The 20,580-nt window shown below is 39.3% G+C and overlaps 1 protein-coding gene and 1 long non-coding RNA gene across 5 annotated transcripts in view; one reads left to right on the forward strand and one right to left on the reverse strand.

The window, feature by feature from the left end:
* The window catches only part of LOC131482060 (uncharacterized), a 149,483-nt gene that overhangs the window by 13,636 nt on the left and 115,267 nt on the right, over positions 1-20,580 (forward strand). The gene's annotated exons all lie outside the window — the stretch shown is intronic.
* Positions 15,612-20,580, reverse strand: part of EYA4 (EYA transcriptional coactivator and phosphatase 4) — a 279,788-nt gene continuing 274,819 nt past the window's right edge. For 2 of the 4 annotated variants that reach the window (XM_004587245.3, XM_004587244.3), the window contains exon 19: positions 15,612-16,733. In XM_004587245.3, the coding sequence (XP_004587302.3) occupies positions 16,653-16,733 (81 nt within the window). In that variant the 3' untranslated portion in view covers positions 15,612-16,652. The remainder of the gene's footprint in view (positions 16,734-20,580) is intronic. The other 2 variants (XM_058673473.1, XM_036494076.2) reach the window with 1 other exon arrangement.

Genomic DNA, 20,580 nt, shown 5'->3' on the forward strand with positions numbered 1-20,580 from the left:
CCAGGTGCTCCACTTCCCATCCAGCTCCCTGATTATGGCCAAGGAAACAGTAAGGGTGGGCCTACAACCTTAGGATCCTGCACCTACGTGGGAAACCTGGGAGAAACTCTTGGTTCCTTGCTTCAGACCATCCAGATCTGACTCTTGCGGCCATTTGAGGTGTGAACAAGCAGATAGAAGGTCTTTCTCTCTGTATCTCCTTCTCCATAAATATGATCTGCCTTTTCATTAACAATGATTAATAAAGAAAAGGAAAGAAAAAATAAAAAAGAAGAAAGAACGGGCCCAGTGTGATAGCCTAGTGGCTAAATCCTCTCCTTGCACATGTGTCAAGATCCCATATGGGTGCTGGTTTGTGTCCCAGTTGTGTCACTTCCCATCCAGGTACATGCTTGTGGCCTGGGAATGTAGTAGAGGATGGCCCCAAGCCTGGGGACCCTACCCGTGGGAGACTCAGAAGAAGCTCCTGGCTCCTGACTTCACATCAACTCAGCTCTTGCTGTGGGTCACCTAGGGAGTGAATCACCAGATGGAAGATCTGTCTGTCTCTCCTTCTGAAAATCTGCCTATCCAATAAAAAATATAAATCTTAAAAAAAAAAAAAAGAAGAGGAGGGAGAAGAAAAAGGAGAAGAGGAGGGGGGAGAAGGAAAAGGAGAGGAAGGGGAGGAGAGAGGAAGAGGAAAAGGAGGAAGAAGAGGAGGAGGAGGGTGAAAGCAGCATTACTCAACCCATGCAGCAAAGGAAAGAAGCTGCAACATGCAAAACAGACTCAGCAGAGAGGGCCGTAGCAGAGCAGCCATAACGAACTGGAGCTGTATTGTTCCTGGCACATATGGAGGAAGGAAGAATCTGCCACATTTCTGGGGGATGAGACACAGACCTAAGGCACTTGAGCCCCAGATTCCTCCTGCCACTCCTTGCAACACTGAAAGCAAAACTCCCAACACTTTATCACTCATTCCTTACTTTGTTGGGCAGGAGTAAATGTTACAAAGCTTGAACGTGTGGAACATTTTCATTTAAGAACAAAATAAGGAGCATGAGTTCAGTGGGAAAAAAATAAGCTAAAATAAACTAAATAACATTGGGCTATATGGCTTTTACATGTTGTTCAGGAGCTAAGTATCAGTTTATATTTCTACAAAATTACTATATAATCCGTGGAAATATTTTTAAGGGGAAAAAACTGCTAAAGTACAAAACAAAAGTACCCATAATATGTTTCTGTCAAAGGTAGACACTTGGCTGCTTACACAAAATAGGCCTATGGCCTCTTCCTTTGCCTTAGAAAAAGCATCATTCACTTGCCTTACGAAAAATCAAAAGAAAACTCATTCCATTTACTTGAACAATTCAAGTCATGGGGGCCTGGTGTGGTGGCCTAGTGGCTAAAGTCCTTACCTTGAATGCTCTAGGACCCGTAAGGGCTGGGGTTCTATTCCCGGCAGCTCTGCTTCCCATCCAGCTCCCTGCTTGTGGCCTGGGAAAGCAGTCGAGGACGGTCCAAACCCCTGGGACCCTGAACCCACATGGGAGACCTGGAAAGAAATTCCTGGTTTCTGGCTCCGGATCGGCACAGCACCGGCCCGTTGCAGCCACTTGAGGAGTGAATCATTGGATGGAAGATCTTCCTCTCTGTCTCTCCTCCTTTCTCTCTCTATATATCTGCCTTTCCAATAAAAATAAATAAATCTTAAAAAATTCAAATCATGGGAGATAGGCAGGCATACCTATTTGTAGACACAGAGGACTCAAAGTGAATTTTAGTCCTCCTGAAAGATCTTTAGTGAGATGTATAAATGAAAATTTATGAATATGCCTTCTCCAAAGTCCTGAAGGAATTTGGAGTACATTTAACAGTCTCAGAGGCCGGGGATTTCTCAGCCAAGTGCTTGATGATAGCTAGAGAAGGGTGGAGAAGGTGTTACTTGAATGTTTCTACAAGGTCCAAGTAAATCCTTTGATACTATTTCCCTTCCTGATTTTCAACTTCAAGATGAGATCATCTATTTAGAAAAATATGATTGCCTGGGATAAATAGGTTCTTATTGTTTGGGAGCAGGAATAGTCAGTGTTTTTTCTTTTCTCTCCACAAGACATGAGGAAGGAACTGCTATAGTTCTGTGAAGGAGAGGCTAGTACGCTGCTTCAGCACGATAGCATGATCTCGCTCCAGTACCATTTCATGAATGGACATTTATCAGAATGATAAAAGACAAAATGTTTCATCGAGACAGCGATCCCCATTTCCCTGCAGGATGTATGTACTGAGGCCTGAGAGTGAAGCTGTTCCTGAAGTTTATGTTTCATGACTTTTCCGTGTTAATTAAACACTCTCAAGTGTGATGACAATCACACTCAGATTTTGCAATTCAGCAGCAAAAGTAGCATGCACTTCTTTTCCATCCGCAATTTTACAGGTAGAAGATACATTTTTCATCGACTTAACAAGTTGTGCATACAGATTTTTTCCTTAATAGGTGAAGAGATCTCAGCATTCCAATTAAGGAAGCAGTTCACAGCTTCTCTTTGACATATCCAAATAATCAGCATCATTACTCTTGTGCTTTGGGGCCATTATTAAGTATTATAAAGGCTATTTTAACATAAGCACTGTGACATCATGACAGATTTGATAGCCAGTGTAGCTACTCAATGTCTAAGGAATAGGTCTCCTGCACAGCATGAATGAGGAAAGGCATGATCGCAGCAGGGTGGCTAAGGATTTCATCACATCACTCAACATGGCATACAACTTGGAACTTACAAACTTTGCATTTAATATTTTCAGGTTACAGTTGACTATGGGTAACTAAACAATGGGAAAGTAAACCACGGACAGAGAACAATTATGCTTACTGATCCTGGTGACACAATGAAATATCCAAGGGATTAAAAAATGTACTATCATTGCCCAATTCCTGATTCAACTACAGGAAATAAAAATCAATGGAGATTGGCTTCTGTGCTTTTTAATAAACCTCCTATGAAGTCAGCAATACCTTCGCATTTAAACCTTGTGGAGGCATCCTAGTGATGGTAATTCTGTATAAATTCTTTCCCTAAGCAATGATTCATCTGCTTCTTGGCTCTCTACTGCAGTTGCTTTGGGTCAAGTCCTTTTCCCTTATATCTTCTCTAATTATAAGTGACCCAAATCATTTCCCAATTCCTAGTTGCCACCATATCCTTCTACTTTCCACAGTACTCCCAGAGTATTCTTACAAAAAAATGAATCTGACCATGATATTCTTCAGCTGAAAACTCATTGGTTCTTCAGCACAAACATGGTATCACCTGCAATTCAAGCTCCTCAACTTGGTATCAAAATCAATCCTTACTGCTTCTACTACCTTCTACCTCTACTTCAGTCTCCTTTAGTCCACGTAAATTCAGTGATCTTCCAGCTAGTACAGAATGTCCATTTGGATTTGAATTCAGATCAACAACAATTAATACAATATTTGGGACATAATTTTAACAAAATTATTCTTTTCTTTATATCCACACATTTCTTACTAAGAGTCACAGATTTTTCATATTTTGCCAAATCACTTAATTACAAGTTATATACAAATACCACATACAACTAATATTTTTGAGATTTGAATATAGATCACATATGTAATGGATTTTTCTAAAGATTTATTTATTTTTATTGGAAAGGCAGATATACGGAGAAGAAGACAGAGAGAAAGATGTTCCGTCTGATGGTTCACTCCTCAAGTGACCCCAATGGCCCAAGCTGAACCGATCTGAAGCCAGCAGCCAGGAGCTTCTTCTGGGTCTCCTATGTGGGTGCAGGGTCCCAAGGCTTTGAACTGTCCTTGACTGTTTTCCCAGGCCACAAGCAGGGAGCTGGATGGGAAGCAGGGATGTTGGAATTAGAACCAGTGCCCATATGGGATTCCAGCACGTTCTAGGCAAGGACTTTATCCACTAGGCTATTGCGCCAGGTTCTAAAATTATTCTTTTATGTAGAATTCCAATTTAATAGAGTATCTCATATTCACTTTTGATAATAAGACAAACCTCTCAAAGGTGGTTCCAGGAAATAGAATGCAAGGCAAGGATTTAGCCAAAGAGCCATTGCACCTGGCTAAATCTCTTTTAACTATGTAAATGGGTTATTTAGAGCTTAGAGCTCAAATAAGTGAATTAAAACAAGAAAATAAAAGCATCATTACATTATAGTGCTAGGTACATCTGAATTGTGTTCTTTCTAATTGACTGGGCTTATGTCCTGTGTTAAATTTTCTCTTAAGAACATGGTCAGTTTCATTCAATATCAAGACATTCAGTTTCCAATAATTTCCCAGTAGCAGCTACCTCTTCTCCTCAAATACCTGGTATTAACACTCTTCAGTACATGTTTCCCACACTTACCTTGCTTGAGCTTCAACTAGTAGCATGAGACAAATGGTACATCACTGCTCAAGTCAGATATAAAAGACTGTCACTTCTGTTTCATGTCTGTTCTTACTGACTTGCACTGTTTCTTCCTTTTGTATCACTCACTATGAGGCAATGCCATGTTAGGATAACCTGACAGTGGAACTCAGATAATGCCTGCAAAAGGCCACTTATTTTTTTAATTTTTATTTTATTTTATTTTAATTCATTGATTACATTGTATTATGTGACACAGTTTCATAGGTACTTGGATTCTCCCCACCCCTCTCCAAACCCTCCTGCCATGGTGGATTCCTCCACCTTGTTGCATACCCACAGTTCAAGTTCAGTTGAGATTCCCCCATTGCAAGCATATACCAAACACAGAGTCCAGCATCTTATTGTCCAGTCAAGTTCAATGGCTTCTTAGGTATACCCTCTCTGGTCTGAAGACAGAGCCAGCAGAGTATCATCCCGATCAATTAAAAACTCCAACATACCATCAGCAAAAATTTACATCATTATGGAATTAATTGACATAGTAATGAGTAACCAATATGTTAAAAGTAAATGCGAGATCTTAACCACCAGTCAGGCCTCTCCCGGCTCTTGGGCCCAACTGCAGGGGCTGTGCTGTGTCCGTGAGCCCAGGTTTGGGAGACCAGCTTGGCCCAGGTCACCTGGCCCAGGTCCATGAGCTAACCTACGAGAACTGGTCCTCCTCGGTGTAAAAAATGGTAGGCTGTATGGCAGGCCATGGTTCACATGAAGGATATGGTAGCCCATTGGGGCTTGCAGAGGACATCTGCTACCAGAGCTCAGAATTGATAACAGAACATACAGACAACTACCTCAGCCAAACAATGACAACAAAGATCTAGGCAACTGGAGATTCTAAGGTGAATTGTGTCAGCCAGTGGACATTCGAAGGGATTCCTCATCCACAGATTGTCACAATCAACAGTAATTTAGAACTGCCACATCTACCTGGGCAGAACCCCCAGAGAATGCACCACATTGTGACCCTGGGTTGATATTGGGTGGTCTTTTCTCATCCTTGTATACTGGGATGGTTGGGAGGCTGGGTATGGCCTAGCCCCTTATCTTGCCCCTCCCCCCAGAAATGGAAAGTTTGGAAACAATGATCAGACCCACTTGTCCCTAACCCTAGATCCTTCCCATCCTGATCAACTATGTAAACATCATTTAAAATAATAATAATTTTTAAAAAGAGTTAAAAGAAAAGACCATGGTCTTAAACTGGAACGCTTTCAGTCAACCTTATTCCTGTTGTAATTAATATGGAGAGAAAATGGAGAAGAAACAGACTTTCATCATTTTTCACCTTCTTAAACCCTCACAGTCTTTCCAAGGCACTGGGGGTTAGCTATTCATGACTGACTCCCAGTTATTGCTGAATGCCATCCCTACGAGCAGTTTTACGCTACTAACTGAGCTGCTTTTAATGATGAATAGAGTGAGAAACACCAGGCAAAGTATATGGCACTAGCAGCACATAAATTTTATTTTCATTTAGCATGAATACACTTAATTTCCTTCAACATTGCAAACATGTCACATTATTAGGCAGTGAAAGGTTGATGAACTTAGACATTCATTGTTTTGAATGGAAAATGTACTTTAATACCACTTGCCTCCACTATTACATTTCCTTATTATTATTTATTTATTTCACTTTGGTTTGTTTTAATTTAAAAAAAAAAAATCCTAGGTGAGAAAACAAGCACAAGGTTTTTCTAGGATGAGATTGGTTATTTTAAAGAAGTTTCCACTGCTTCTCCTATGACACACAGAAACAACCCCAGGGTAAAATATTTTATGGATAAAATTGGCAAATAACCCGTGTGTCTTAGTCAAGGAATACAATTAAAGTAAGTGCTCAGGAGGAAATTTTGATAGCACATTTTAAAAACAAAACAAAATACACTGATTTTGTATAATTTTGTCTTTAGTTAAGGAAGGGAATTTTAGGCTGGGAGGCAACTAGGAAAGCTAGACATAAGTTACAGAAGGATATATTGTCAAGTTTAAATTATGACTTTGGAAGAAGAAAGACAATTGTTTAATAACAACACTACGACTGCCAAACTCACAATCCATTTTTTTTTTATCAGTATTCTATGTTTCCTAATACTCTTATCTCATCAGTATTTTAGGTAGAAATTCCTAACTTAAGGGCTTAATCCTTCGTTTTGCTGTTTTAACTCTCAGTTCTACTCACCTCTACACGGCTCCCTCCTCAGGTTCTCTATCACTGTGGTAAGGAAGACAAGTCCGACATTCTAGGCTGACATTCCAATCGTTAGAGCTCCTCATCCCAGAAAGATGGCACATCTTTCACAATGGCAGTAGAGAAGTCAGTTGAATTAGTTTTCACTGACCCTGTTCAAGCCCTGTAAGCATCACTGGGTGATATAAATTGTTACGACAAACAATCTGTAGTATGCTGATTGGCTGGTACTGAGTCAAATGCCCAGAGGTATGCTGGTTTCCTAAAAGAGGGAATATGTAGTAAATAAGAAAACCATGTTTACCATAGGGATGAGAGGACAATATTTGCAAACCATATATCTGTTGTGTGGATTACTACCCAGAATACACACTTCAACACCAAGACACCCAATTAAAAACAGATTAAGGCTGGGACCAAAATGATAGCCTAGCAGCTAAATCCTAGCCTTGCATCTACCAGGATCCCAAATAAGGGAGCCAGGTTATGTACCGGCTGCTTCATTTCCTATCCAGCTCCCGGCTTGTGGTCTGCAAAAATAGCGGAGGTCAGCCCAAAGCTTTGGGCCCCTACACTCACATGGGAGATCTGCAAGAAGTTCCTGGTTCCTAGCTTTGGATAGGCTCAGCTTTGGCCGTTGTAGCCACTATCTCTCTCTCTGTATCTCCTTCTCTCTATATATCTGCTGTTTTAATAAAAAATAAAACAAATCTTTTTTTTTTTTTTTTTTAAAAAAAAGCAGGTTAAGGATTTAATAATCATTTCTTCAAGGAATATACACAAATGGTCAATAAGCCACAAGCATTAGGGAAAAGTACATCTAAGCCAAAATATGATACCTCATACATACCATTAATTTGGATTCTACAAATAAAAAGAAGATTGAGAATAACCAGAGATTGTGAAGGTGTGAAAAAAATGAACAGGACTATGGGTGCACTATTCATTGGAATGTAAAAGAGAGTCACTGCCATGGAAAGCAGTGTGGTGCTTCCCCCCAAAATTGAACAGAAGATTACCATATAATCCAGCAGTCCCCTGTGTGGCACTTTCAGCTTCAAAAAATGGACAGGCAGTTATAAAACAGTAACCATGTTCACACACTAGACCAAGTCCACCCAACAGGCCTAAGTTCCTATTCTGTCTGTGCATCTTTTGACCTGAAGAGATTAAACTGCACAACAGGCAAAATCATACCAACTTTGTGATTATAAATGAAGTGACATATGGTTAAGCTTCTGGTTCATTTTTGATCTCTTCAAGTGTTAGTTTCCTCCTTCTTCCTTCTAGTAAGTCCTCTTTAGAGCTGGTTCCCAAGCGAGTGATCAGATGAAAGCTTTGCCATCTTCTTAAATGACCCCATTCCTCACTTTGATATAGTTGTACCAATGGTCTCTGCTCAGCGGACAATGCCAGGGGCCTATGAGAAGAACCACCACACAAGCGCCATGAAGACTTTGGGAGCATAAAAGAAAATGTAAATATCCCTGCTCTGCTTAGGCAGAGGCAAGAAAAATGTTCCTTCTTCTCATCTTTAAATTTATTTGAAAGTCAGAAATAGAGAAAAAGAAAACTCTCCCATAGGCTGGCTCAATACTTAAGTGACCACACTGGCCAGAGCTGGGCTAGGTTGAAGCCAGGAGCCAGGAATCAGGAGTCAGGAAATTCCTCCAGGTCTCTCAAGTAGGTGGCAAAGTCCAGAGCATTAGCAGGGAACTGGTTCTGAAGTGGAGCTAGTTCTGAAACGCAGCAGGTGAAACATGAGCCAGTGTCCATACGGCATGCTGGCATCACAGGTGGCGGCTTAACTTGCAGCACAACAATGCTGCAACTGTTGACAAGTTTGTGGCAACAGGATTTTCTTGGAAAACCAGTGGGTCCTCAAAACTGATAAAACACACTTACAATTCATAATAGACTACATGACGGTTTTGAAAATGCAGTTTTCATCAGAGTCCTCTTCACCACAGTACCTGCTGTGCTCATCACTTGCAGAAGAAATTTCATGAACCAGCAGTATGGTTTTACAGGTGTGTGTTTTTCATTAACTTTAGATATTACAGCACACTCTTATGAAGGAGTTTATTCCATCATAGCATATATTTTAATATATTTTAATACATTAATTTGTCTAAGAGTAGCTCATTCTGCTGTTAAGCTCTTTCAGTTTTTTTCCCTCTTGTTAAACTATTCATGTTTTTATTGGAAAGGTAGATACATAGAGAGAGCAGAATAGACACAGAGAAAAATCTCTCATCTGCTGATTCACTCCTCAAGTGGCCACAAGCGCCAGAGTTGAGCTAATCTGAAGCCAGGAGCCGGGAGCTTTCTCTGGGTCTTCCATGCTAGTGTAGGGTCCCAAAACTTTGGGCCATCCTCAACTGCTTTCCCATGCCACTCGCAGGGAGCTGTGTGGAAAGTGGAGCAGCTGGGGTTAGGACCAACACCTATTTGGGATCCCAGCAAATGTAAAGTGAGGATTTAGCCACTAGGCTATCTGGCTGGGCCATATTTTCCCTCTCTGGCAAATAAATTAGAATGTTTTATTTGTTTCCAAGTAGTTAAAACCTAGTGATGACTTATCTGTGCAAAAGTTACTGAGAAAAGGTTCTTAAAGACATAGAAATTTCTTTTATAAGTATAAAGCCAAAATCACCACCACTTTATTTTTTCTTGAAATTGGAGGAAAGCAGTACATGAGAAAGCAGGGAGTTATAGCAATTGGTGATCCCAAGTAACTTTACATGGTTATCTTCTTACCTGTACATGATACATTGTGGACATTGATCCTAGCCTTTCAAACATTCTGGTTCAAGTTTGCACAAAAGGAAAATGCCTCTTAAATGACATTCAATTTGGTAAAGTTATTTAGGGTTTTATTTACTGCTCTCAGAGTAATTCACATAAAACCTGGCACAGTATTTAACAAACCACCCGAAAATCATTACAAATTGTTTCCACTGGCCAACTCTACTCTGTAACCCAATGCTACCTTAAATCTACATTTCCAGAAACTGAATTCAGAGCAAAATCAAAGCAATAACCAGGACATCTTTTCTCCCCTTTCGTGGCCCTTATTTCTGTGAACATTGTATGCCAAGCATGTCAAACTACTCAACCCAGAAATCTAGAGCGAAGTCTTGATTTTCCAGTGTACGGGATAAGTAGGCAACTTATCAGTGTATTTCAGAAACTTCATGAAAAATGGACTCAACAGATAATAAATTTTGGTGTGAAATTTTTTAACCATGTATAATTTTTTTCATAACACATTTTATGCAATCTTTTTGAAAATTCTTCACATTCATGAGTTTTTAATTTTTGGACCCAGTGTGAACTTAGGTTTAACTCCACTTTCCACACACTTTTTCAAGTATATTTGTATTGTGAACATACTGGTTTCCCTATTCCATATGCTAATTTCCAATTTCAAGGCCAACACCTAATTCAGAAATTCATCAACAACTCCTAGGGACACTGTGCCAATCTTAGATCCCTCATTTTTTGCAGGATGTGTTGTACAGTACAAAATGTGGTACATCTGATCTTTTCTTTGATACTTGCTTCTCCCAGAATGCCAATGAAGATTACGGATATACTGAAATCCTCACTGGGGCAAGCATGTTGGAAAGCAGTTAAGACATTGCTGATTCTATCCACAACTCTGATATCCATATCAGAGAGTCTGGGTTTAAGTTCCAGCTTTATGCTAGTACACATCTCAGGAGGCAGCAGGTGATGGCTTAGGTAGCTGGATCTCTGCCATTCGTATAAGAAATACAGACTGAGTTCCTGGCGCCTAGCATGTGAAGAGTGACCCAGTGCATGGCGGGGGCTGTCTGTGTTCCCCTCCCTGTGAAATAAATAAATAGATAAAAAAAAAAAAACCCAAAAACGTTTTCCTGATGCAGTCCTTGTTTATTTCCAAGTTCCAGTTCTTACTATTCTATCTTCTGTTCATTCTGTTCCCCAGAAGAAAAGTCACCAAGTTGTCTGACTATACCATTTTACCCTCTGCTCTTAGTTACTCTCTCAAGCAGTTCTCATTCTGTCTAGTTGATCGCAATGCAGTATCTCTCTTCCTGGTGTTTTCCATTTGGCCTTGGAGCCTGAACTTTGGAATCATCTTCTCAGGAATATTTTAGGGATACTGGCTAGTTTTCTCTGCAAAGTGATCTGCCATGCACCAGTGCGTACACATTCTAACACCACTCACACGAGTCTGGTCAGTCACTCCCACTGAGCTGTGTAAGGTCTTGCGGATCACGAGCTGGATGAGTTCAGGACAGGCCCTACTCTGCTATGCTTTTCTGAAACTTTAATTTAATTGAATTGAAAAGAATTTATGGTACAATTCCATAGGGTCTGGGGACTAATTTATTTGGTGGTTCCTTCCTCTCTCCCAGCATGTGCACGCACACACACACACACGCACGCGCGCTCCTATAACTCTGCCGATTTTATACCACTGACATGTCACTTAAGCACTGAACTTATACATTATAGCAGACATCTGTCCCCAAATCTAAGGTTTCACAACTACAAAGGACAATAAAGTGCCCTTCAGCCACAGATACAGCACCCTTGCAAGGCAATCAAAAGATACTGGGGAGGGAAAACAATCATTTGGCTTATACAATATTATCCTTTTGTTTTTAGACATTTCTTGACATGTTATATACACAGATCTTTCAAATTGTGTGTGAACACAGTCCTGGAAGGTTCTCTGGATCAGGAGAGAGCCAATTATTAATGCCTGCTATTCTCATTGAGTGTTGGGACTTGGGAGCAGATGATTAGCACAGCCCTCATGACTCCACTTGGGACATGTGCATCCCCTATGTGCAAGACTCAACTTTGCTTCTGATGCCAGTTTCCTGCTAATGCACACCCTGGGAAGCAACAAGTGACGGGTGGCTCAAGGATGTAGATCTCTGCCACCCATGGGGGAGACTGGAACTGAATTCTTGGATATTAGTTTTGGTTACGCCTAGTCCCTCTGTTTCAGTGGCTCAAGTTTGTGGGGGAAAAAAATCTTATTTTATACAAGATGCTATATGGCTTTGAAAAAAATGACTCAAGTAATGATATAGATGTTGCATGATTTTATTTTTAACAAAAACAGAAAAAGGGGCATGGCAGCAGTCACTGACACATTGTAATCTTGTGATTGTCTAGGAAGCGTGTGCAGATCGCTATAACCTTTTCTCAAGAGCATCTTTGCTTACAGCCCTTACTGCTCTTTATTTCACGAACCACAAGGCCAGCAAAGATTCTAGTAAGCTGAAAAACTTACACCGCTCTCTTCAAAACTTACCTGCATGTTTTCTTCTTTTTGTCCCATTTTAAGTCTCTCATTCTGGACATGATCACTAATGTTTTTCTATGGTTTAGGTGTGTAATCAACAAGTACTTTTCTGAAAACTACACAGCAGACACTTTGCTAGGTATTGCTTAAGTAGAAATGAATAAAACAAAACACAGATCATACACTGTAATACATACATTACATAATCCAAATGATAAATAAAAAGTATACATTGCTGGATAAATCTAAACATGAAGTATCATTTTGTAGAAAAAGTGGAGAGCTGGGAAGTGTTAGAGAAGCATAATCAATTTTAGAGAGGAGGGCTTTATCAGTGAGAAGGTGGTCTTGGAGTAAAGACCTGAAGGCCCTGGAAAAAGGAGGTGCAGACATCTGAGCAAAAAATCTTTTGAAGTAGAGTGAACTCTGAATGCAAAGACCCTACAGTGGGTGACAACAGGCAAATGCAAAGAACACATATAGCTAATTTGATAGAGAAAAAACAAACTTGTCCAGGGCAGAAAAACATGGAAACACTGTGATTCTCAGGCGGTTCCGTAAGCCTTCGATGTCATCATTAAGGACCCTGGTGTTGCGTTCAGCAAGCCAATTGCTGGAAGTGCCCAAAAAGAGGGCTATGTTTTCACAACATCTTTCTGGCTCCTGGGACATAATGTATTGAAGGGGTCTAAGAATGAAACCAGGGAAACCTTGCTAGAGACTATTGCTGCTGTCTAGGTGGGAAAGAATTCTAAATGGAAATTGGAAGGTGGTTGTGGGAAAGGTGCCAAGCAGAGGATGCGCAGGCACAGACCTGCACATTTTGATTTGAGGTGCCCTCTCATTCCAGAAAGTATGTTACATAACAATACAGAATATGGGGCACAATACCTACAAGTCTGCCTTTCTCACAAATTCAGATTTAACTGACACGAAGATTTATAAGAGAATAGAGGGAAGTGTATGCATTAATTGTTTTAAAAATTATTCATCAAATACTTGTAAGACATGATTGATCTTTTATGATGTCAGGGCTCCCCCAAATTCTCACATCTTTCAACTTAAAGCTCATTAATTTTCAGATTAGCATTCGTAAAAGTTGTGACTGAAAGTTGGTCTGAAATTTACTTGTGGGTTTGTATGTGAACAATACATTTGCAAGTAAGTCAATATTATATACCAGATAATAGCTACTAAATCCATCTCAGAGAATTATTCCCTTATCCTCTTTGGAGAATCTTATCAACTATGTCCAATATTTATCCAGAGAGAACTTGTTTTACATAATTCAACACACATAACTTTACCACAAATGAATAGTGGCTACAATCATATTATACTTGAATGTATCTACCTAACATAAAAGGAAAAAAAACCTGTGCAACTCACAACTCTTCAGTAAATTAGCCCAATTTCGGCCTTCATAATTGACATTTTGGTCCATTCTATCTGACTTTAGCTTCTCCGCCAATCAGAACATTTAAGTACACAAAACATCACAGAATCCAATCAAACACACAGAAACGATACAACATGGGAGGTTGAAGAAAATGAAAACGTTTGCAAAGGTATTTATTGAGAAATAGTAAAGATGTACATATTTTTTACAAGCTTTTAATATTAATTTACATTTTAAATTATGTAGGCCCCAATAATCTATACTTCCCTAATACATATTAGAAACCCTTGACTTTGTGAGAGTTCCACAATGCTGCTTCAGTTGGAAGTCAGAATGCAACTTTGGTTCATGATGCTTACGACTGTTTTCCAAAGAAGTACCTAATGCCATATTCACTGAGAATGTAGGTTTGTTGAAAGCACATGTGCTTCAGAGAAACAAGTTCATACACATGCATGCTGTCCACACTACTTCGAATCTAAGTTCACCAGAATTAAGACAAAAACACTTTCAGAGAGAGTTATTACGTAATTTTGATGCACAACTTCATGATTTTAAAATACTTTTTGCCTCTGAATTTGACTTACACAGGATTTCATGGTGTCATACTCATAATCATGTAGCCAGGCCAACTACTTTATTGCTAAATTACCCAATCTGGATAGTTTCAAGGTGCAATACTAGGTAGTTATTTTTCCCAGGTTGCAGATATAGTAGTCAAAAACTCACTTTAGTTACAGAACATTTTTCAAACTACTTTATAATAAGGCACAATATTCTATGTGTAAATAGGATATGGAAATTGCCAAGAGGGAAGGTATTTTGTTTGTTGGTTTTTTTGTTTGTTTGTTTTTCAGAGTGAAAGGGGAGAGGATTTTCTGCTCCAAAGCTGGGAAAGAAAGGGTTCTCTCTGAGCATGCTCGGGGTCATGGGACCCGGTGGTGGTGTTGGCCCGTGGTTCTGCACCACGTTTCTGCCAGACAAGCTTCTCTCGAAGCTCGCATGTAGCTTTTATGTTGACAATCTCTTTTGAATACATAAGCAGAAATGAAAGCAGTTGTGTGTGTGTGTGTGTGTGAGAGAGAGAGAGCACACATTGAGTGATACCATCAGCCAGCTCTCTGTTCTTTGAGGGAATTGCTGCACCTACAGGATTAGCAGCATAAGAGGCTGCTTATCTGATAAGAAAAAGAATTGAAAATTTGGATGTCATGCCACACCTTTATTATTAACTGAAACTAGCAATAAAGCAAATTTTGTGTTTTCACAGAACTGAGTATTCAAGGCTTTCATGAAAATATAATTAAGTACTGATAAGTAATTAGTTAATGCTTTAAATTGCTATGTTCAAGCTGGGGGCCAGCAAGAGTAGATCATTTGTTGTTGCTGTCAGAAATATTCCAGTCTTCATTTGTCTGCAACAGTATTTGGGGTGGAGGTAGTCAGAAGCTACCACATTTAAAGAGCAAGTGTGATTTTATGCAAGATTAAGATCTTATTATCTTTTTGTCCAAAGTAAGCATGGGCTTAGCATTCAGTCAAGAAATACAGGCTTGCAGCCTGATAAAATAAACTCATATTTCCAAAGTGAACATTGTGGTTTTGAACAAAGCGCAGCTCTTTCTGGAGCATCAAGTGATGAATCATCCTGCAGTATATCCTCCTTAGGGGCACTGACTGGCAGCAGTGCTCCATGATCCACAGTGATGACATTTTAAACAAAGACTGCAGGTGCAGACATCACCGAAACTTCTAGATCTTGAAGTCTGAAATTCCTATAAGGGAAGTCACATCATAGAAAATGACAGAAGAACCTGTATCATGTTCCCAACATGGGCTACACACCAAGGAAAAAAATAACATGCAAGCACAAGATGACAGGTTCTCCTTACCATGAATGCAGTCCATTGTGGAATTACAGCACAGGCAAAAGTGAACATCTACAAGTTTGAAATGGAGACGGTCTGGATAAATGTGTTATGATGAAGTGCCAGAAACTGTTTTACTGCTGTCATCTCAAGATTCCACTCACTTGCTAATTGAATTTATGATGATCCTGTAGGTAAAGTTTCTATGTACTCTTGTCTTGCAAGCGAATTGGGGCATCCACTTTCTACTACTGATGGCATTTTTTGTGACGGCATTGGGAAAACACACTTAGCTTTATTTTAAGCCACGCTCATGAAATATTCTAAAATTGTGGATGACAATTGCTTATGATCAGTATGATAATCATTTCCTCTATGCAACCTAAATATGTCAAAAAGTCTCAAATTCCAAAAAGTGCAAGTTGTTGTGAACATGGCTCTTAGTTTTCCAGTAAAACTGCAGAAAGGGATACTTGAGACTTCAACATACACTTCCCTTTCTAAGTGAAGGTCCCACAGTCTTTCCCAAACCTTATGCTTATGATTGGATGCACAAACTGATGCCTCACACAATTATTGGAATTATTAAGAACCCAAATAAAACACGGCTTTATTATTATTGTTTTCTTATTGGAACAAATGTCCAGTTTCTTGCTGATGCTATTATTAGATGTTGATAGCTTGAATCTTAAATTTGGTCATGATTAAATGATCACATAGGTTTTGGGTTGTCACCTACAGAGATTTTAACCAAAGTTACATTGTAACACACAAACATTGTCTTGTCTTTAAGGCACAACATATCAGTATGAACATTCTGTTTGCCAAACTTAAAAAAGAGACATATCCCCATTCCCCATCCCTGTGCCCTCCCTAACAAATGAAAGAAAAATTGCATCCACTTTCAAAGTCAGCTGTTAATAAAGTCACAGTAAATTATTTTCATCAATAATTTACACAAATTACAGGTCTGGATAGGACTGTCCTTTATACAGTCTGAGTGCATTCCAATTCAGATTTTCTGGGCTAGGTAGGCTAAAGTCAGATTCAAACCTCAGGGCTGAGAAGATCTCCCGGTGAGGAATGTTGTTGATCACCTTGTCTGACGGAGTGTGGGAGCTGCTGCTCTTCAGCGGTAGAGTTCTTTGCTAAAGCTGTCAATTCCAGTTAGGACTCACTTTGTCCCAGCAACCACCACAATTTTTTTTGTTTTAATTAAAGTGTTGTAAATATAAGACCATTGTTTCCTTTCTGTAGCACTACAGTTTAATTCCATTCAGCAATCTGAATTCTTCATTCTGGAATTTTCATCCCACATATGATATCATCCTTTTAAGACATTTTATATGTGTAGAGCCAGAGGCACTGAATCACACATAAAAATTCAGTGTACTTGAAATGTAAAAAAGGGGTCTCCAGTTAGAGAGCACAGTTACAAATACTCTAGTTCCAGTGCTTGATGCAGAGCCAAGAGGTCTGAATGACTTGATATCCTCCAAAAGGGCATGTTGTGCTGTGTGGCGGGATGGGAGAGAGAAGGGAAGAGGGGGGAATGGAGAGAAATCATAACCATCATCTCAGTGACGCAGCAGCACACGCTCTCCACCCACGGTCAAGGGAGGGATGATGGCATCTGAAGACTTGCAGCATCAGTACGGCATAAAAATGACAGAGAAATAGATCTGAACTGTATTTTAATGAATAGAAAAGCAAATATTGGAATTCCCTAGGCAGTTTTCTACTTATTTTGGAATGTGTATAATCATCAACCTCAGCATCTGGGAAGGCACAGAGACACAGAAATTCTACTCTGCAGATGGGAAGCAAATTTTCATCAGTACGGCATTCACAAAGGTCAGCGTCTCAGAATAAAATAAAAAGATACACTTCCTAAGACAAGGCCATTTTGCCTTTTTGACAGGAGGGGAAGGAAACCCCTTCCTATGTGAAGCATAATGTGAAGTTGGATCATATAATATAGAGAAAACCATGGAGATGATAACTTTCTTCCGGGTCTTGGATAAATAAGAACTTAAACCAGTAGACCTGACTTGATTGATTTCAATGCTATGGAGTTGAACATACACTAGCATGCATTTTAAAATAGGTAGATACCATCTCTCAGGGAACAAGAACAGAGCCCTGTGGGGCAGGAAATAGTAGACATTTTAATGGTTTGTAGTGCTCCGAAGTTAAAACTAGTATAGTGCATGAGTGTGTAATATCATAGAAAGAGTGGTTGGGAAGAAAAGAGGCTAAAAAGATCCCATTGAATATGATAATAAACAAATCCACGAATCCATTGTGCTGTAGCAACTGACAAAACAAAAGCATTTATGTAAGTCTGAGTTGATGACACATTCTGGAATATTTTTGTATGGAGTATGCATTCACATACACATGGAAACATCTTTCCTTGTGAAATATGGAAATACAATTTATTTAGAAAATGAGGCATTCTCAGTAATAATTGTAACTATATACATTTCTGCTGCCCAATGTGGCATTTTCTTGCCACTATGGCAACTGGGTACTTGAAATGTACTAGCCCCATGAATTCAAAGACTCAAACGAAAGAAAAAATGCAAACACTGCATCAATATATTTTATATTGATTAGGTGTTAAGACAATGCTATTATAGACACTTTGGCTTAACTAAAATTTATTAAAATTAATTTAATCCAGCTCATAATGTGGATTTGAGAAAATTTCAAATTACATATAGACTTTACATTTAATGTTTCTACAGGAGAGAAAAATTATTCTCATAGAAATTTCTGTGTGTAAACTCGATATTTATTCTTAATATTTTTCAAATAATATATGCTGAAAGTCAAATGAAAGCACAGAAATTCACCTAGAAGTAACATTTTTTAAATTCAGCTCAGATCTATTTACAGTAAAAAAAACAATGCTTAATTTTTCTGCACATGCAATTACTGCTACATCCAAAGAAAAGCATGCATTGTGGGTACTAGAGGAACCAACCACCTATGGTTCAAAATAGAATTATAAGCCTTCACCATCACCAAACCATGACTACACATACAACCATTTGGACAAAAGCATTCTATCTGAGATTCTCAGCCATTTGGAGTCATGCCTTTTTCTCCTGAAGTTTAGTTTTAAAGCAGCAAGCAACTATCTCACTGTGGATAACTGGGTAGACTTGACAAGTTTTCATTTTCAGGAACATAGACTGTTTTTGATTTGGAAAAGTGAATTTTTGTAATCTTGACCTAGAAATACAAGAATTTCACATAGGCTAAAATATAGGACTTCGGTTACATACAATTATGGTGCCAATACCAAAAAAAGTATCAAAACAACATGGACTCAGGACATTGAAAAACTCCAGGAGATATCTCAACTGCCTGAGATTGGAAGTATTTCAAGCAGAGATCAGCAGGGTAAGTCATACTTCTTGAGTCTGCAGCCCTGACCTCTCACATGGAATGTCCTTGGGGCCAGTTTGCTGACTTGACTAATTAAGACCAGGTTCTCTGTGGGAGGCAGAGCCTGCACAGCTTCCTGGCATGGAAAAGCACAGGGAATTTCCAGAGTGGTTGCCAACACTTTCACCAAAACTTCTCAAGTAGAAATACTTTCTATTTTGCATGATTTTAACTGATTATAAACATCAATCATTTCATTTCTCTATTATGATTATGAACTTCTTAAATGAAACTGTTTACACTTTTTTCTCTGAGAATAAGTACAAGATGAATGCTGTAGCACATGCGCAGGTGTAAGGAAGGCTTTTATTAGACAATAATTTCAAATGTCCTGGCATGGGGTAGAAGGGTGGCATTTGGCTTAGCAGTGGGAGGATCACTTTGGATAGCTTCATTTAGAATATCTGGTTCCAGTCCCAACTTCACCTTTGATAAAACTTCCTGCTAATGCACACCCTGAGATTCAGCAAGTACATAGCTTCCTTCCACCCACCTGGGAGTTAGGATAGAATTCTGGGCTTCCGGCTTTGGCCTGCACCAGCTGTAACATTTGTGGACATTTGGGGAGGAAAAAAGTATACAGAGCTCTTTGTCTGTTTTTCAAACAAAACAACAATAAAATAAACAAATAAAAAGATAAAATCCTCAGGGGATGGGCATTGGGCCCTGCGGTTAAGAAGCTATGCTATCAGAGTGTGTGGGTTCAATAACCAATAACCAGTCTGGCTTACTACTTTGGTTCCACTAATGCTGATCCGGAGAGGCAGTGGTAATGAACCAAGTATATGGGTTCTTGCAACCCATGTGGGAGATCTGAATTCAATTCTTGAATCCTGGCTTCAGTTCCCAGCAAGGGCTAATACGGACATTTAAGGAATCGATCAGTAAATGGGAATTCTCTCTTTCTTTCTGTGTCTGTGCTTCTCAAAACAAGTAAGTACGTAAGTAAATAAATAAATAAATAGAGACAAAAATTAGAATGTCCTCAGGATAATAAGGATTATATTCTTCCTAAGTAAAATAATGTATAAATTGACATGTCATTTTTAAACATGCTAATTCAGGGTTGGGTTCTGTGGTATAGCTGACTAAATCACTTCTTGGGATGCTTGGTATATCTACCTTCCCAGGAATTCCTGTTACTCCCTTTCCAATCCAGCTTCCTGTTAACACATCCTTGGAGTCAACAGATGATAGCTCAAGTGCTCTCATAGGGGATCTGGACAGAGTCCGTGGCTAGGTTTGGCCTATCCCAACCCTGTCTATATCTTTAAAGCAGATAAAAACTACTAATAAATCAGTATTTAAATACTATTTCATTATTTCACCTTTCCTTAGATACTACCACATTTATGTTGCTAAACTATATTTCTGATGTCTTTCAGTGAAGGAAGCAGCTCTTCATGTTGTGTTGACTGTGTAATGTCATAGGTCATTCAGTGGGTTTTACTTGCTTTGGTTTCTGTCTGTTTTCACTTGAAATGTGGCCAGATGATGGCTTATTCCAATACCTAGTCTGAATATATTCAGAGGCAGTTCTTTGTTTCCAATCAAGGACCAATAACAAACTGAAACAGATGATGGTTTCTCGAAGGGGAGAGACACACTTGCCTCTGTGTGGGCTCGGAAGGATGTCAACAAGCCCTGATTCCAAGAGCCACCAGTATAATTTCTCACAATGGCTTTGCTCTTTGCGGATTAAATCTCCTCTCAGTGCTTCTCATCACAGAGCACACCTACATCTACACACTCGGAAGGAGGACCGAATGTCACAGGGAGTCTTGAGCCACTCATTTGGCTTTTCTACAGACCTCATTCATCTTCATTTTCTTGTTAAATTGTGTGTACTTAAAAAATGTTTCTCTGTCCCTATTGTCTTGCAGACCTCTGGGCAACCTATGCTT

The sequence above is a fragment of the Ochotona princeps genome, chromosome 1 (genome assembly GCF_030435755.1).
Source record: "Ochotona princeps isolate mOchPri1 chromosome 1, mOchPri1.hap1, whole genome shotgun sequence".
Classification (NCBI taxonomy): Eukaryota; Metazoa; Chordata; class Mammalia; order Lagomorpha; family Ochotonidae; genus Ochotona; species Ochotona princeps.